Below are 19,974 nucleotides of genomic sequence, written 5' to 3'. Positions count from 1 at the left end.
ATCTAAATGCAGCAAAAATGATACTGTCTAGACTAGTCAAACACACATTTCAGTCTTGCAGATCATACTGAATTGTGGAAGCTATTGTTTAGCCCAGAGTGCAAAAAGTCAAGAGTCTTTAAATCACCTGTGAAAGACATTTTCCAGGACTGGGACATGTTTGGTCTCCTTTGCGGCACTTAAAAACTATAAACTCAATTGATAGCTTCACTGTAAACCCATTATTAACTCATCCTCCCAAAAGTCCCTGAAAGTTGAACAGGAAATATGATATGTATCAGCATTTACAGTTAGAGGAGCCTTAGGCCCAGAAAGCCAAATACCACACGATGACCTATAGCTAAGTAATTAATAGAAAAGCCAAGTTTAAATCTCTATATTTCCTATTCTCTTAGATGCCTCTAATAATCTATATGGGGGATAAGAAGAGACTTAGTCTGGTTCAAAGTCAGAGTCAATGACTGCATTCTCCATCATCCAAGAAAAACCACTACCCCAACCAAAGAGCAGTGCAGACTATCAGAGAGAATATGATTCCCATAAGCTTTCCCCTTAGAACAAAAGTCATAAATAATGAACTAGTCAAATCTGAATAGAGAAAACTAAAAGTCCCTCAATGTTTTCTTTTTTCATTAAATATAAATGCAAGGCAAAACTAACTATAATTTCAATGTACATACCCAGGACCATCACAAAATACCTTGCCTGGCTCTGCCTCTGCAACACCAGCCCTAATGCTTTCCGAGCAAAATCGGTAAATATAATCTAGATCAGAGGTTTTTAACAAGGGGCAACATTCCCTTCAAGGGACATTTGGTAATACCCAGGGACCTTTTTGGTTGTGTGGAGGACAACAAAGGATGATATTATTGACATCTAGCAAGGAGAGGCCAGGAATGCTATCACCCATCCTACAATGCACAGGACAACCCCACACCGCAAAGATTTATTCAGCCGAAACATCAACAGTGCTAAGGTTGAGAAACAATGGTCTAGATGTTGTCTACATTTTGGCCAGAGGAATTTGATCTGGGTCTTTTAAGGACTCCACAAAGACAGGCTTTGGCTACTAATATACAGTCTGAAGAAAAACACAATATCCATATTTTTTCAACTCTTGTCTTTCTTCTCAGCCAGTATTCATGGCAATAAAGTCTTAAAAACTATTATTTTCTGCATGCTTTTTATTATTTAATGAAATAAGAATCACATGCATGAGTTGACAGAAGATAGAAGAATCAAAAAAAGCAAATAAGACTGAAGGAATAAACAAAGGTAGTGGTTGCAGGACTAGGTTGCCATTTCCACAGCCATATTAAGCTAAATCAACTATTTTTCATAGCAGACAATTCTCTGTTCTATTGAGAATCTGATCACCTCTTCTCTAGAAACGGATTCTTCCTACCTAAGAAACAAATTGCCTACAGTACCACATAAGCAAATAAAAACTAAGTCATGTAGGTACTATGGCTTCCTCCAAAGATAACATTTATATAACTGAGGCCATCTAGTGGTTTCCAGTGTGGACTGAAGCTAAGTAGGCCATAGGACTGGAGTACAAATTCTGAATTTGGCTGGGTGTGGTAGCACATACCCTTAATCCCAGCTATTTGGGAGGTTGATTAAGGCGGACTGGAAATTCAAGGTCATTTTAGCAACTTAGTAAGACCCTGTTTCAAGCATGAAAAATTAAGCCAGGCACAGTAGTATACACCTGTAATCCCAGCAACGCAGGAAGCTTGACACAGGAGGCTTGTAAATCTGAGGCCACCCTCAGCCATTTAGTGAGACTCTATCTCAAAATTAAAAATAAAAAGGGCTGGGGATGTAGCTCAATGGCAAAATGCCCCTGGGTTCAATCCCCAGTACTTACAAAAAAATAAGCATTTTTAAAAGGAGGGTTGTGTTAGGATTTAACTCAGTGGTAGAACACTCATGGGTTAATTCCCCAGTTCAGCAAAATAAATATATTATCTACAAAGGGGGAAGTTATCTCTTGGAAAACTTGAATATTCTTATCTACCTACACGCAACTCAATTCAACAAGTGTTTATTCTACTCCTACTACATACACAAATCATTAAACTACTTAGGGAGTCTCTAGCAACTTCGGCCTAGAGAGAAAAATCCTACCCTTTAAAAAGCAGGGTCTTGAAAGGTTCTCAAAGAATTGTTTCTTTTGCCAGGCACAGTGGCATATGCCTGTGATCCCAGCGACTCAGGAGGCTGAGGCAGGAAGATCATGTTTGAGGCCAGCCTGGGCAACTTAGTGAGACCCTGTCTCAAAACAGAAAATAAAACAGGTAGGGATATAACTCAGTGGTAGAGCACCCCTGGGGGTTCAACATATAACTGAAAAAAAAATTTTGTTTAGGCTTCTTATCCAAAAATAACAATAAAGAGTTGGGGTATATTATGTCAAAATGCGGCATAATTGATGAGCCCAAAGATGAAAATACTAAGCACCAGCAAGAAACAAAGGTGTTTTTTTTTTTCTTTTCTTTTTTCAATCTGAATGTAAAGTAGCAATAAGATTGGTTTTCCTTGAGAAGAAAAAAAATTGTTTATTTGATTTGCCTTTACTGACATCAGTTATTCAGGTCAGTACAACTGGTCACTAACACCCATTTCAGAACTTCTATGGCTAAGACAGACAAGCACCAAGAATGCCATGTATGCTTTTAAACTGCCAGCTTTAAAGCAACATCAGTATCTCTATTCCCAGTGACACTGAGAAAAGGCAGGAAACTCACAGCTTGGGCTCTGCAGATCCAGTTGTGATATGGCAATAACAACAAACAGAGTCAGCATCTGGCTGCCTCTTAAACAAACTTGCTCAGCCCATTTCATCCAACAAAAAGATGCCATCTCAACAAGTCATTCAGGATACATGTCTCCTGTATGATACTTAAGATGTTTCATTCATCACTGTGTTTTTTTTGATATAAGAAAACTAAAACTGTCCCTTATCATTAGGTTGATTTTCCATGAACTCCTTCCTTTCTTTGGAAATGGCACATGCTTGGAATTTTAAAATCTGTTCAGAAATGTGGCAGAACTGGGTTACTAAGAACTGTGTTGCAGCCAGTCTTGGTTTATGATGTGTCTCATAATACCCACTGGTAGTGTACATGAAGAAACTCACTAGGAAACCAGAATGTCTCTAGACTCTCACTGCCCTCAACTCTTTCCAGCTGACCAGGTGCTAAAGAAAAAAGAGACCAGTACACAAAGATGTGGATGTAGGAGATAGAGGGCACTTACCTGGTCACGATCTCCTGCAAAACAGCAGCTTTTCATGGTGCATGAGTTGAAGTAACCCTGATTGTCAAACTGGAACACTGGCAGGCGGGAGTGGATGTCATAAAGTACAGGGGGCAGGCGACGCCGCAGGGCCAGGAGCTGGGTCCCATTGCTATTGAATCGCACACTCATGGCACTTTGGAGAGACAGGTTGCCACCATAGCGCAGGAGAGAACTAGAAAGCAGAAAACATAGGGATTCGGCATAAGTCAGGCTAGACAAGAGTCTGCAAAACACACTGAATTTATTTCTTCACATGTGCCCAAAACCTCCTTCAGGCTTACAAATCGAAATTTCAGCAAAAGGATTTTTCTATAAATCAGTGAGAAAGTAACAATGAGGATAAGAATTGCTCCTTGGTTGCATTAAAACAAATTACTTAAAATGTCAGGTTCCTTCAATCTTCAAAAGGCAAATTTAAGAAAAGGATAAAACACTTTGAAAAAAGAGAAATATTAAAATCATTAGATATTTTGTTTACCCAAGCTAAGTGCATACTATAAGAGATACTCAGCAAGATCCTGGAAAGGAGTCATGTCCACCTTAATGGCTAAATCATTGATGGTAAAATGACATATTTATCCTTTGTATTAGAGACACAAGAACCATCAGCAAGAACAAAAGATACTTTATTCTATTCTGGATATTTTTTCAATAATAATCATAATTAAGCATAACAAGCATTTATTTTTTGATTTTCAGTCTGTTCTCACAATTTTTAATTCCATATGGCATAACCAGGGAGTAAATATTAAAGAAAAAATTTAATTTAGATGCAGAAAAAGTAGTATAACAATTGAAAAAGGAAGATGACTTGTTTCCCTTTATAATTCCCATATTTATATTTAGCTTTGAAATCTACTTTGGTAAATGCACACAATTTCATTTATCTAGCTTCACTAGGGAGTAGTATGTTTTGGTTAACCTAAAATTCCTTCTATAGTTTCATGATGTTCATAACATTTTAAAAAAAGTTATAGTATGATTCTAAATAATTTCTTCTGATGATTCAGAAGATACTTTCAATATTACAGTGAACTAGGATAGCCATGAACTTTAAAAATTACTCATTACTCATTTTATACAGTATTCATTTTGACATACACATATCTGTGTACGTTTTATCTTCTGGCAGTGATATAGTAACATAGCGTCCAGATGTTATTACTGAGGGATGACTGCCTGCCAACATGCCATAACCAAGTTCTCTTTTGTATTTTATGTTCACTTCTTGGAGCACTGAATTACTGGGTAGGAAAGAGAGGCTAAGTATGTATGTCAGATATACTGGAGAAAGGAGGGCCATGTCAGAGCTAATAATCTGCTCTGCCTCACATAGACATTGTCATGAAAAGGAAGTAGTTTTAGAGAAAAAAAGGCTTATAAATTCTAGAAATTATTACAGCAATGGAGAGAGCATCAAGAATCTAACTAGAGCCTAACAGATTTGAAATTTTTTTGTATGTGTGTATGGTACTACAGATTGAAATAAAAAGTGCTTTACCACTGGGCTACATCCCCAATCCTTTATATTTTTTGAGATAGGGGTCTCACTAAGTTGCCAAGGCTGGCCTCAAACTTAAGATCACCCTGCTTCACCCTCTTGAGTAGCTGGGATTATAGAAGTGCACCATCACACCTTGCAGATTTGCAACATTTTAAAGAAGTTTTAGAAGCATTTAACCAGAGAAAACTTAAACTGCTATTTGTTACTGGAAGAAATAACACATTTTCTTTTTGGCAAGAGAGTGATACCGCAGATTAAAGGGACAAGAAAGGAGATATTTTATGGGAACTTTAAAACATAGCAAGGTCATAAAAACAGCCTGTACTACCACTACATTCAATCCTGTGTCCCCCCCCATCCTCACAAATCAGTCTTCTCATCAAAGGAGGAATGCTCTGGTGCTATGGCTCTGTAGAAACAGGGTTGGGTAGAACAGCCTGAAATCCTCTTATGAGTGGAAGAAACAAAGAAGAGACAGAAAACTATCCCTATAACTCCAGACATCAAGGAACAGCCAGGTACCCCTGTAGTCCCCAAGTAATAATCCCTGCAGAGAAATGCTTTTATAATGATCCTAAACACAGACCACACTCACTCACATACACAGAGAACAAATGACAGGGCTGTTAGAATCCAGGCATTTCCTTTACTGGGTGCCCTGGCTGCCACAGGCATGTTGTGTTATCTAAACACTGAGCTCAAAAACAATAAGAGGCTTTCAATCCAAGATCAGCTTGGGGTGTGCAAATAAACCAGAATCCATAGGACTGGGGGAGGGAAGTAGAAACAAGACTCAACAGAAAGAAACTTGGCCTGCCCCACCAGCCATAGCAGCAGGATTTGCATCAGCCCAAGCACCCTGACAGGAAACTGGGGACTCTAGAATACGCTCTTCCTGTCTGTTAACAGGAACTTTCTCTACCCATTCTAGTCAGGCCAGTATAGAGGAATCTGCCCAAAACAAGCATGTGGGCCCATCTCATCTTGGTCTAAGCTACTTGACCCAACATTTGCAACATGGCCACACTACAGGGGTATATTTGTGGACTTCAGGATAGTTACTAACTTCTCTCTTGCCTACACTTCTAGGCAGGGAACCTGACTCACACAATGAAGGTGCATAGGAATTTTGCTCCTAGAATATTTAGGGGTGCAATCTACAGAACAGCAGTTACCAACATTGAATCTTTCATGTTTGGATACAAAATTTTGATTCCTTCCAAAGGAATGAATGACACCTGAAATACAGAAAGTGATTAACTATAACTTCTCAGAAGGGCCTCTGAGCTGGTTATTCCTGATGAAAATAAGGATGCTTTAGTTCACTAGGGAGAAAAGGCTTAAAAGTAGTTTGTCCTCATAGTTAGGATATATAATGTCAAAGATTCCATAGCTCATGGTTTCAAGAGTAATAGGCATAAGAAATCATCTAGAATTTTTTAAAAATGTAGGTTCTTGGCATCCACCCCCAGATATTCTAATTCAGTCTGGGAAGTGGGCCCAGATATTTCAATTTAACAAGGAACCCTGGTTTATTCTGATGCAGGTGACTCTCTAATGACACTTTGAGAAATGTGATTCCATTTTGGAATGGGGGTAAGGGGGTAAAATGAAAAGATAGAGAAATGATAGATTATCAGAATCTCAATGAAAAATTAGCCACAATCACACAATATGGCGATTTTTCAGCCCCAAGTCCAATTTCTTTTAAGGTCAGAGTTACTCTCTATTAACAACCCCCCCAACACACACACACCGCCATTTTTTTCTGTCCTCAACATATTCCTTGTTGGAGAAGAAATTTCTCATTTCCTCTGGGAGAATCAAAGGTGCTTCTATGTAACAAGAATGCCTCAATCTTGATTTGCTTTCTGGATGCTGATCCTGATGATAGAGATGCTTCTGTCTCCACTCCTCTAGAGAAATGGCTGCCATCATAAATCCTGATGATATGAGCAGTATCTTGAAAGAACTAGCCAAGCAAGTTAAAATGAAGTCAAATAAAAACATTCCTATAGGAAAAATAAAAGAAATGCATTATTCCCAAACTATCTTCAACCAACTATTTGCTGTAAAATGCAACAGGAATGCAGTAGGAGGTGATCCAAAGGTCAGCATGCAAAAGACCTGGGGGAAAAAAGCAAGAGTACCTCTGAATATCAGGAAAAAGTCCTCACTACATTTAGTTTATTGTTGCTTATTGAAGTTACAAAAACAACAACAAAAACTCAACTGGACTTCTTGAGAGACAGACAGAGAGAGAGAGAGAGAGAGAGAGAGAGAAATTTTTTTTAATATTTATTTTTTAGTTTTTGGTGGACACAACATCTTTGTTTGTATGTGGTGCTGAGGATCGAAACCGGGCCGCATGCATGCCAGGCGAGCGCGCTACTGCTTGAGCCACATCCCCAGCCCCTCAACTGGACTTCTTAACTGTTCTAGCAGTGTAAAAGTACTTAACCAAGGTTAAAGCCTTGGAATAGAAGAAAACAGGCTGAGGCTGTTTCCAGGAAAAGAGAGTGTTATATCTAGCACAATAAAGGGAACTGAAAAACCTTCCAAGCCTATGAACCTAGATTACCATAAGTCCATGGTTAAATAGTTTATCTGATGCTGCCTAATAGTGTCTACAAGATTTTCCAAAGCGCACTGGCATGAATTTCCCCATATTTTCTATGTGAAAGTTCTATAAGATTTGTGCAACATATGGAATCAAGGCAGTACTCCAACTCAGACATCAGAACTGGTTCATACTACATGCAAAGAAGCATAAGTGAGGTCTTCCAGGTTGGGGGTAGATAAAAACTTTCATCAGTTTCTACTTCAGGACAGGATGACCTATAAGGGATATGGGATATTCTGTACTTCCTATAACACAACTCTTAGAATACAACAAATCCTAGAAGATACTAGAACTAGGTAAAAGTGAGCAAATTCAGGGAGTCATAGTCCACCACTCATCCAATTCAAGTATGCTTAGGGTTCCAATAATCCCTTAGTCATTTCCTTTATATAAGCTGGAAGGGGGCTAAAGAACCTGGGTATGCATGTGGGTTCTCTCGGCTTTTTGTTTAGTTGTTGTTGATTTTGTTTTTGAGATGGGGTCTCTCTATGTTGCTCAGGCTAGACTTGAATTTCTAGGCTCAAGAAATCCTCTTGTCTCAGCCTCCCAAGTAACTGAGAGTACAGGCTTATGCCACCATGCCTAACTTTTTGCTCTTTTTCTAAAACAGCACAATCCTTAGTCTCAAAACTGAAATTTCTTTAAAGGAATTTAAACTGTTGGGCAACTAGTCCAAGAAAAACTCATGGTATTCTGTGACTAAACAAATTTATTGTTCCCTGAATATGATTCACCACTAAGCTTCTCTGGCTTAAAATATATTTATGAGTTCAATGTACTTGTTGAGTATCCAGAAATTTAAGTTTTACAGAGTTTGGCAGAAGGGTTTGATTCAATTCCTGTTTAGGAGGTCTTTGCATAATTAAATGGCATATATGGCCCATCCATTAAGCAAACATGAATGGCAGGCAATGTGGTATTTCTAATCTTCATCTTCCAGAACCAATCATGCTCAGAGCTAATGCATTCTAGAGGCCAGGTAATTGCTTTAGGCCCAGAGATCCCAAAAGTCACACAGTGTCAAAACAGGCATCTAAATAAATTAAGAGGCAGTACCATAACAGTTATCTTCTAGGATACTTATGACCTTCTCACAAGATTAAGAACTCAATATTTAGTCATTAGAGTTCATCAGATGGCCTGGCTAATTAAAAACAAAAACAAAACCCTTTACCACAAGCTTTGTAAAATAGAGAGGAGTTTGGTAAGCATCCACTTAATCTTCATTACATAGCATCAGCCCTGACCTCACAGTGTATAAAACTGGGGAGGGAGAGTTCAATGAATAGTGGTTGTTAAGAAGAAGAAAAAAGCAAGTAGAAGGAGGTAGATTAGGACGGCAGTTGCTAGAGCAACAGTAACAGTGCAGGAGTGGGTGGGAAGATATGCAGATAAATAGGCAGTTCCTAATGGCAGGAGAAGAAACTGGGATGGGTTCACTGAGTGCTAGGTGACAAGGCCACAAAACTAGAGGAATGTTAAAGAGGAAAGAAGCAAAGTCCGATGGGGGATGGGGGACCGAGGGAGGAATCCTAAGCAGATGAGGGTCAAAAAACAAAAATTACAATTTAGTACTTTGTAAAATTAACTCTTATACAAAGAGTTGAAAACAAATTAAGAGAAGAAGGGAGCTGGGGTTGTGGCTCAGTGGTAGAGCACTTGCCTTGCACACGCGAGGCCCTGGATTCAATTCTCAGCACCACGTAAAAACAATTAAAATAAAGGTATTATGTCCAACTACAACTAAAATAAATAAATAAATAAATAAAAGAGGAAGGTCAAGGCAAGAACTCTTTCTTCAAACTGCTGATTGATGAGACAGGATAATACAGGAAAATGGCTTCTTTCCTACAGGAACAATTCACTGAGAATACATCTGAAAACCAAAGTTGGCAATAATATGAATGTTTCAGAACAACGGCTTTTAAATGTTTTCATAGTAATCCTTTGTACTAAATGCATTTTACATAGCATCCCAGTACACCCACATTCTTTTAGTATAAATTTGTCAAATGATGCTTACTGCCTACTATATGCAATGCACTATTTTCCTTCCCTCCCTCCCTCCCTCCCTCCCTCCTTCCTTCCTTCCTTCTGTATTTAATACATATTTGTGACCACCTAAATTGATTTCATGACCCACTAGCATGAAAGAGCACGCTATCTAGTCCCCTTGCTTCCACTCTTCCTGAATCCCATCACATTACTGCTTTGCTGAAAAACCTCTAGTGACTTCCCATTTCATCCAAAGTAAAACACAGATTCTTTACAATGTCAATAAGGCCTTAGATAATACCACCTACCCTCAACCCTTATGTCTCTGACCCTAGAACTCTCTTCGTACATTACTCTAACCACATGGTGCCTCTTTTACTGTTCCTAGAACATGCCAGGCATGCTCCTGCTATAGAGCATTTGCACTCGTAGATTCTATAACCTGAAATGTTCCTTCCCAAATATGAGTTATCTTTTCGGGTGCATCTGAACCTTGAATAATATTAGGTACGTAATAGGCATTTAATAATAGCTGTTGAGTAAATGACCTAATAGATCATGAACAGCAGCAGTATGAAAAACTCTTGACTTAGAACATTAAAATAAAAATGCTCAAGATTTACACAGCTCCTGATATTTATCTGACCACAAAACTCAATCCTGGGGGATAGTAGAGGATAGGAAAGGCAGCAGAATACAACAGACACCAGAATGGCAATATGTAAATCAACGGTTGTGCAACTGATGTGATTCTGCAATCTGTATGTGGGGTAAAAATGGGAGCGCATATCCCACTTGAATCAAAGTGTGAAATATGATATATCAAGAACTATGTAATGTTTTGAATAACCTACAATAAAAATTAATTTAAAAAAAAAAAAAAAACCTCAATCCTAAGAGGCAAGCAGCAGAGCGGCATAAAGTTACAGAAATAGGGACCAGTGTTGTGGCTCGGTGGTAGAGTGCTCACCTAGCATGTACTAGGCACTGGGTTTGATCCTCAGCACCACATAAATGTAAAATAAGACATTGTGTCCACCTAAAAAAAACTAAAAAATAAATATTAAAAAAAAAAGAAAAGTTTCAGAAATAGGAGTAGGTATACAACTATGGCTCACAAAATTTGTGAATGACAATTCAGGTTTCCTTCTCTTCACATGATGCCACCTTCATCCTTCAAGAGAGGTAAATGAATCCATTGCTAATCACTTACGTGGCCAACAAAAAGTAAGAATTTAGGTATGCCTAGCTTATACTCCCAGTAGCTTGAGAGGCTGAGGCAGGAGGATCATGAGTTCAAAGCCAGCCTCTGCAACTTAATGAGGCCTAAGTAATTCAGTGGGAACCTGTCTCAAAATAAAACATAAAAAGGGCTGGGGATGTAGCTCAGTGGTTAAGCACCCTGGTTTCAATCCCTGGTACAAAACAGAAAAAAAAAAAAAAGGGAATTTAAGCAAGTTTATAACCTCAGGAGGCTGAGGCAGGAGAATCACAAAGTCGAGGCCAGATTCAGCAACTTGGTGAGGCCCTAAGCAACCTTAGTGAGACCCTATATCAAGATTAAAAAGGGGGACTGGGGTTATAGAGCACTAGCCTTGCATCAGGCCCTAGGTTCAATCCTCAGCACACATAAAAAACAAATAAAAAATAAAGATATTGTGTCCCTCTACAATTAAAAAAAATAAATTAAAAAAGGGGGGAGGTTAAGGATATGCCTCAATGGTAAGGTACCTCTGGTTTAATCCTTAGAACCAAAACAAAGAACTTAAACGTTTTTGAATACCTGCTAACTATTCTAGGTACTGTGCCAGGCACATTGATTAAAAGATATGATAAGAAGAATAAAACCCCATCAACGACTAATAAAGGATAGGAAATCCACCAGTTTGCTTCCATAACGTGAATGGTGCTGTAATGAGGGGTGTGCTATGAGAGGACATAGGAACAATAAGTACTCTCCACTGGGGAGACAGAAGTGGGAGTGGTCTTAAAGAATTTCTGGAAGAACAACCTCTGCTTTTTTTTTTTTTTTTTTGGTGGTGGGGTACTAGGGATTAAACCCAGGGGCACTCAAATACTGAGCCATATCCCCAGCCCTTTTTATTTTTTATTTAGGGACAGGATCTCACTGAGTTGCTTTCGCCTCACTACGTTGCTGAGGCTGGCTTTGAACTCTTGATCCTCCTGCCTCAGCCTCACAAGCCTCTTAGATTACAGATGTGCACCACTGTGCCTGACCCCTCTGCTGATTCTTAACAAAGAAAGTAGGTGAGTTGACTCAAATTATTAATTAGCAAAATAAACAAGATAAGTCTGGATATGTTAATATATCCATAAATTCCTAACATACTGATGAGCAAAAAAGTTGTACAATGATTGTAAAGTAGTATATCATTTGTGTAAAAACCACATGTATACATAACAATATCATAAAGTTTTCTAAGGGAATCTGTACAAGCATATAGAAGCCAAAAAAAAAAAAAAACTTCTGGAATGTATATAATATAAACTCATAATACTCATTACCATGAAGGGAAGGGGAAACGGACCAGGGATAGAAGAGGTAATCAGAGGAAACTTTAACCCTATTGACAATTTCAAAAGGAGAATATTATTATGTTATTTGTATCCTTTTTTTAAATTTTAGCCAGGCAGTATTCTAGCACATGTTTATAATCCCAACTACCCTGGAGACTGAGAAAGGAGGATCACAAATTCGAGGAAAACCTGGGCAATTTAGCAAGACCCTGTCTCAGATTAAAATTTTTTAAAAAGGTCTGGGGGCTTGGCTCAGTTGTAGAGCACTTGCCTAGCATGCACAAGGCCCTGGGTTCAATACCCCGTACCACAAACAAAAGAAAAAGATGAAAACCAAAACAAAACAAAGCAGGAAATTTATAGTGGTACATCCTCAGAAGTTTTTTTTTTTTCCACATTTTATCATTTATATGTGTACTCTCAATTGTGTGAGCACACATGTAGTTATGTCATACGTGTGACTTCACGGAACCACCATCACAATGAAGATACTTATCTGCACTATCACAAGATTTTCTTAATCCTCAACTTAACTCCTGGAAACCACTAATTTGTTCTTATCTTTATATTATTTCGTAAATATCCCATAAATGGAACCCAAAGAGTAAGCATTCTTTTTGAGATTAAATTCTTCTTTCAGCAAAATCTCTTCGAAGCTGGGCACAACGTCACACACCTGTAATCTCAGTGGTTTAGCAAGGCCCTAAACAACTCAATGAGACACTGTCTCTAAATAAAACACAAAAAAAGGGCTGGGATGTGGCTCAGTGGTTGAGTACCACTGGGTTCAATCCCTAGTACCAAAAAAAAAAAAAAAAATTCTTGAAATTCATTAAAGTTATTGCATCTGTCAATAGTTCCTTCTTCTTCTTTTAATCACTGAGTAATATTCTATGGTATGAATATACCACAATTTGTTTAGCTATTTATTCATTGAAGGATATGTATATAGTTTCTACTTTGACCCATTCTGATTAAATCTGCTATAAACAACCATGTATGAACTTCTGTATGAAAATAAGTGTTTATATCTTAGATAAATACCCAAGAGTATAATCGCTGGGTCATAAGTTCATCTTTAATTTATAAAAAAAAACCACCAAACTCTTTTTCAGAGTAGCTATACCATTATACACTCCCATCAGCAATTTATGAAGCTGAGTGGTAGGTATAGGAGTTCATTTTACTATCCTACTTTTATATAAATTTGAAAATTATTTTGTAAAATGTTTTAAAAAGAAAATGTGAACATTTGATTTTTTTTTTCTTTTTTTCGGGAGGTAGGGGGAGGCCACCTTGAACTCAGGGGCACACAACAACTAAGCCACATCCCCACCACTATTTTTTTGTATTTTTATTGAGAGACAGTACCTCGCTGTTGCTGAGTTTGGTTTTGAACTTGTGATCCTGATCCTCCTGTCTCAGCCTCCCAAGCTTCTGGGATTATAGGTGAACATTACCACACCCAGCTAAACATTTGATTTTAAAAATAAGAAAGTCCACTTGATTTAGGGTTCTGATATCATCTCTTCCTGAATAACTAGACTTAGAGTTATTATAGGATGCATTAGAAATGGTACATGCTTCCAAATCTCCCATCCATGCACTAAATATTCCCCTGATGCTATGGTCTGAATCTAAGGTTTTCAATCTGTGTTTGATGTGGAGGAATAGATACAGGGAAGCTCTGGCCTAAAGCCCAAAGACCCTGAGTCTGGATGAACCTGGCAGCAAATTCATCACAGACTTCTGCTTCCATCATGCAAGACAAGTAAAGTTGTGAAATCACCTGGGTCATATTTTAAAAAATGGCAGATTCACAGGTCCCATTCCTGACAAACAATTTAATCTCTAGTTATGGATTTCAGAATGGAGCACAAGGTAATTCTGAAGTTTGAGGATACCAGGTTAGGTTAGGATACCAGAGCTTGGAGTTCTCCAGTGAGCAAAATTGATTCTATAGCTCCATCTTGTGGCTTAAAAACTAGAAAACAATTTCACTAGAACACCTGGCTTTCTCCCACAAAAATGACAAGGTGGTGTTCAAAGCCCAGCAAGAACCCCTTTCACCTCCACTTCCTCAGAAACAACATTTTGATCCATGGCATTATACTCAGGGATTTCAGGTCCAGAAACATTACAAAAAATTAGCTTTGAAAATAGACTATTTTTAAATTTTTTTGTTCTTTATAGTTATATATGACAGTAGAGTCTATTCTGTCATATTTATACAAATATGGAGTATATTTTATTCTAAGTAGGATCCCAGTCTTGTGGATGTACACAACATTGAGATTCACTGTGGTGTATTCATATGTATACATAGGAAAGTTATGTCAGATTCAATCCACTGCCTTTCCTATTCCTATCCCCCCCCCATCACTCTCTTCATTCTCTTTGTTTAATCCACTGAATTTCTACTTTTCCCCACCCAACCCCAACCTGCCCCTTGTTGAGTGTTAGTGGCTACATATCAGAGAGAACATCTGACCTTTGGTTTTTTTGGGATTTGGGATAAGCACAATACTATGCATTCATTCAACATATACTAAGCTTCTATAACATTGCAAGAATTGTGCTAGAGACTAGAGATTTAAGATGAATGACACATGGCTCTGTCCTTTAAAATTCACAGAAAAGCACAAGTAATAATACTGATTAGCACAAGTACCTCCTTTCTGAGAAGCAATCACTGAGTACTGGGAAGGACTAGAGATATCCTTCCCAGTACTCAGCTGGAGGTAAACACATAGTCATTTAACAATTAATAATGGTAAATGCAGTGGCTAACACATGCAACATGAATGCCACAGACCATAACTACTTTATAGAAGTAGTGAACAGAGAAATCCTTTCCCCTCCTAAGGCTAAGTTTTGTTCATTAAATACTTAACTGTTGGGTCCTAGGGACACAGTGAGTAAAGGAAGAATATGTAATAGGGAGGTCTAGCAAGGAAGTTCTCCCTTATGGGTTATCACTTGACCTCAGTAACTAGGAACTGAACAGTTAAAGAGAAAAGGAAAAATTCTCCTCTGTTTGTTTGTATGTTTGGGAGTAATACAAGGGGAGAAGGGAGGCTGCATGGAGAAAGAACAGACTGCTTAAGGAGTGTGATTTTATCAGTAAAGTAGGTCATACATTCATTCCAAAACAAAATTATTTTTTTCTTAGAACATCTCATATTATATGTTTTGGACATGGATGCAAATTAAACAAAGATCATAAGAAGTTGCTAAAGCTCCTGCATAGGGCAATAGTAAAAATTATGTTTAAGGATATTGCTATTAGAAACAGGCAAGTCAGGCATGGTGGTGCACACCTGTATTCTGGGCAGCTTGGAAGGCTGAGGCAGGAGGATCTAGAGTTCAAGACTAGCCTCAACAACTTAGTGAGGCCCAAAACAACTTAGTGAGACCTTGTCATAAAATAAAAAATAAAAAGGGCTGAGGATGTGGCTTCAGTTAAGTGCCCCTGGATTTAATCCCCAGTACCCTCCTAAACAAACAAACAGGCAAGTTAAAGAGAGGGTGCTGGGGCTGGGGATGTGGCTCAAGCAGTAATGCTCTCACCTGGCATGCACGGGGCGCTGGGTTAGATCCTCAGCACCACATAAAAATAAAATAAAAGATGTTGTGTCCACCAAAATCTGAAAAATAGATATTAAAAAATTCTCTCTCTCTCTCCTCTCTCTCTCTAAAAGAGAGAGAGGAGAGAGAGAGAGAGAGAGAGCGAGAGCTGTTGCCTTATGCAAAGTCTGATATGGATATAACATGCAGTGGCAGCTTTGTGAATGGCAAAGAATGACCAGGCACTAACAGAACAAGGCTGGTTACAGCAGAGGGAGAGACAGAAGAATTACCCAGGACTGAGACTTCAGCCAGAATGATTAAAAAAGTGATGATAACATTAATAAAAACAAGTTTAAAAAGGAATACAGTGTTAGGGAGAAAACAAGGCTTTTTTTTTTTTTTTTGTGTGTGTGTGTTGCTAAGGATTGAACTCAGGTCCTTATGCATGCAAGGCAGGTACTCTATCAACTGAGCTATATCCCCAGTGCCAAAACAAGGCTTTTATTAAGGGTTTCAGTGGATAGGATGCTTGCATAAGTATTGTATGACTATGTATGGTAAAGATGAGTGAGTGGGAGAAGAAAGAAAGAAAAGAGTAGCTAACTAGAAGGCATATCCTTTGACTAGAGCTCATCATTCTGAAAATCAAACTTCAATGAGCCCAGACTTGTCCACTGCAATTTTCTAACCATCTAAACTGCTGGCTCCAGTTGGGGATGTGGCTCAAGTGGTAGTGCACTTGCCTGGCGTGCGTGAGGCACTGGGTTCTATCCTCAGCACCACATAAAAATAAAATAAAAATATTGTGTTCACCTAAAAAAAACTAAAAAAAAAAATGCTGGCCTCTCCTGACTCTCTTTCCTCCCCTTCTTTTGTCCCTTTAAGCTAGCTCCCTAAAGAAATGATTATATTGTTACAACCACTAGAATCACAGGGAAGAATGTAAATACACATGTGAAGCAATAGTGGCCTTCGATTTTTTTTACAATATGATAGGATCAATGCATTAATACTACATGTATATAGGTGAATACATTTGTATATAAGTATACAACCATGAAAACACTAGCCAGACCAAGATATGACTACCTATGTCAATACTCTAGGGATTGGGTAACCACTACTCTAACTTCTATAACTGTTTCTAAATGTTACACAAATTGAACTTACAATATAGATCTGTTTGATCGGTATCTGGCTTTTTTCATTCTACATTATGACTATGAGATTCATCCATGCCAATGTGTGTATCTAATTAATTCATTTTTATGTTTGTGTAGCATTTTATTGTATGGCTATTCCACAGTTTATTTACTCATTTTCCTTTAAATGACATTTAAGTTGTTTCTAGCTTTTGGCTATTATGAAAAAAGCAGCTGAAATATTCTTGTGTATGACTTTGATGAAATATGTGTACACTTCTCTTGGATATTCCTAAGAGTGAGATTGCTGAGTGAAATGTTTAGCTTTTGTAGAGACTGACACTAGCTTTCCCTAATTTAGACTCACCTAAAATGTATGAGAGCTTCATTTGTTCCACACTCTTTTTCAATACTATTCATCTTTTTTAAGTTTTATCTGTCTGGGCATATAGTGATAACTCATTATGGTTTTAATTTTCAATTACCTCATAAATAACAAAGTTGAGTACCTTTCAAGCACTTATTAGCTATATGGATATCTTGTTTGGTGAAGCACCTGTTCAACATTTCTCCTCATTTAAAAAACTGAATTTAGGGGCTAGGGATGTAGCTTAGAGCAGAGCACTTGTTTAGTATGTGTGTGTAAGACCTGGTGTTCTATCCCCAGCACTGAAAAACAAAACAAAACAAAACAAAAAAAAACTGAGGTTTTTGTCTTTGGTTTATAGTTCTTTATATACTCTGGATAGCAATTTTGTTCAATATATGCATTACAAATATGTTATTATCCTTAGCTTATCTATTAACAAACAAAGTCTGACAAACAGAAGTTCTTAATTTGAATGTAACCCAATTTATCAATTTTTTTCTTTCATATATAGTGCTTTGGGGATCTTTTTTAAAAAATTTTAAGAAATCTGTCCATTCTAATGGTTCTACATTATGAAAAGAAGAAGGTCAAGATCAGGAAAAATCTTCATTCCTTAAAGTTTAAACAAATGTCAAAGCATAAGGCACCTTCTTTTCCAGCCTTTGATGTTGAACCTTGAGCTCCATTTTCCCACAATAGCATGAGCAACCTTCAAATGCAATATGGCAGAGATTGTCCGGCTTGTATAGAAGGCAAAGATTTACATTTAATATGATCTCGACAGAAGCAGGATTGACATAGGCCCTAAAGAGAGAAAGAGATCTCTTTAACCTAGAGATCCCCAAAGGCAGACAAGGTCCTAAGAACAATTTCTTTTGAAAATGGGAATTTGCACCTACAGTCCATTTTCTGTTATATCATGTATACAACACCTAAAAGCACCATCTTATAAAGTAAGTCTCTGTATGGATTCCTGGCTTGCCCTAGTTTTACTGAGTGGGAAAGAACCACTCTCTCTATTATCCTTGTCAAAGCAAGACACTGTTACCTGTCACAAAACTAACAGTTCCTGACAGATACTAAAAAGATCAGAAGGGTGGTGGGTGAGCAGACAGCTAAAACAGGCAATGAAAAGGGTGAAATAAGCAAAGTGACAGCAGGGGGAATTCTGCTTTTTCCTAATTCTTTACTCATTAGAAGATCTCAGTTCTGAAAATTGTTCAAGGGCCACTGCAATAGTCTAAGCAAGACATAAGTGGGATTCTGGCAGCAACAAGGGACGACAGTTGTAAAAAGATAACAGCAGATATAATCTAAATGAAGTAAATGAAACCTTGTTCAAATATTCAATATATTCTTATATATGTGACATTTTCTCTTATTCAGTCAATTAGACTCATCACCTTTGAAATCCCTAAAACCGACCCTTCCAACTCCAATATCTATAGGGCCAGGCAAATAATGAAATGAGGGCTTTTATCTATATCAAGACATAAAGAAGTGGTGGGACCTGGACACATCATCAAATTTAAAGGAGAGCCTGTGACTAAGTTTTGGCTGACTACTAACCATATGAGAACCAAGTCCGAGAATATGAGATCTTGTGACTTTTTCAAGAGATGTGAGAAACTGCCATTTTCTGTGTGATATGCCAATCTCTATTATATCATGTAGAACAAACAAAGACTCTGTGTGGGTTCAATCTAGCCTATGGGCAGCTAGTTTCCAACTTCTGTTCTAAGGTTTCACAGCAAAATAAGTAGTACATGCAGGTTTCCAGGATTAGAAAAGCAAGAATCTTGGAAAGCCAATATAAAGACAGAGGCTGGGCCAATGAGTCAGGGAAAAGGGGTTAATTTTTAGAGGCAGACAGTCTAAAGGAGTTGGAAAAGTCTATCAGAAAAATCTGACAGGAATTCTGGAAAAGTTCTACTGCAAAGAGGCATAGGTCAAGAAAAACTAGAATGTGTAGGGACGCTACCTGATTTAGGGGGGAAAAGGGGGAAAATGGGGACATATCTGTATATAAACACAAGTTATTTCACCTCTTTATGCCTTAATTTCCTTGTCATTAAAATAATAACAGAGTGCTGGGTACAGTGGCACAAGCCTATAATTACAGCAGCTCAGGAGGCTAAGGCAGGAGGATTGCAAATTCAAAGCCAGCTTAAGCAACTTGATGAGACCTTGTCTCAAAATAAAAAATGGGCTGGGGATGTGGCTCAGTGATTGACTGTTCCTGGTACAATCAATCAATCAGTAAGAACTTATTTCATATGGCTGTCGTAAGGATTAAATAAGGTGGCTATTCAGGTAACTGTCATTACCCCTGGCATGTGTAATGTTCAAAAAGTTAGCTATTATTTATGATTACAAGGCACTAAGAGGTAAAGTAGTTTATTAAGAATTACGTGGCTATAAGACGTACTTCCTGGATCTATATCCATATGTGTGGCTTTGGATCCCTTACTCTATAAGCCATTTAGTTCTTCTGTGTTCCCATACCTTGCTAGGCTAGTTTCTTAATCTGTACAATGAGGAAATCAGTGATAACTAAATTCTTTTCTACAACTGACATTTTATTCTTCTAGCTAGCTCTCTAATCAGCTTATTTCAGGGCAGCAGTTGAACATAAATGTCTCTGCTCAAAACACCTACAGGCTATCAAACTAAAGTAGAACATTTATTGATTAGGCTTGAAATAGGCTACAGAAATCATTAAAAATTGAATAATCCATAGGTTCAGCCAGAAAGAACTCAATATAAGGCTTACCTCATGGCTTCAAGGAGATTATATTTGTTTCCAGAAGGCCAATAGCCCTTCCAAGTAGGCCCTGAATTCACCCACCCACATGTCCATGCTATTATAAACTGGAAGTCACTAATAAGGCTGGTAAGGAAACAAAATAGGCTCTAAATCTAAAAT

General features: G+C 37.9%; 1 protein-coding gene across 3 annotated transcripts in view; it reads right to left on the bottom strand.

Moving 5' to 3' along the window:
- Dcaf5 (DDB1 and CUL4 associated factor 5) overlaps positions 1-19,974 on the bottom strand; it is a 103,618-nt gene that overhangs the window by 42,832 nt on the left and 40,812 nt on the right. For all 3 annotated transcript variants that reach the window (XM_076850321.2, XM_076850320.2, XM_076850322.2), the window contains one exon: positions 3,265-3,478. In XM_076850321.2, coding sequence (XP_076706436.1) covers positions 3,265-3,478 — 214 coding nt within the window. The remainder of the gene's footprint in view (positions 1-3,264; positions 3,479-19,974) is intronic.

The sequence above is a fragment of the Callospermophilus lateralis genome, chromosome 3 (assembly GCF_048772815.1).
Source record: "Callospermophilus lateralis isolate mCalLat2 chromosome 3, mCalLat2.hap1, whole genome shotgun sequence".
NCBI classification, from domain to species: Eukaryota; Metazoa; Chordata; class Mammalia; order Rodentia; family Sciuridae; genus Callospermophilus; species Callospermophilus lateralis.
The sequence above is the reverse complement of the archived record's forward strand: the minus strand, read 5'-3'. Positions and strand labels throughout refer to the sequence as shown.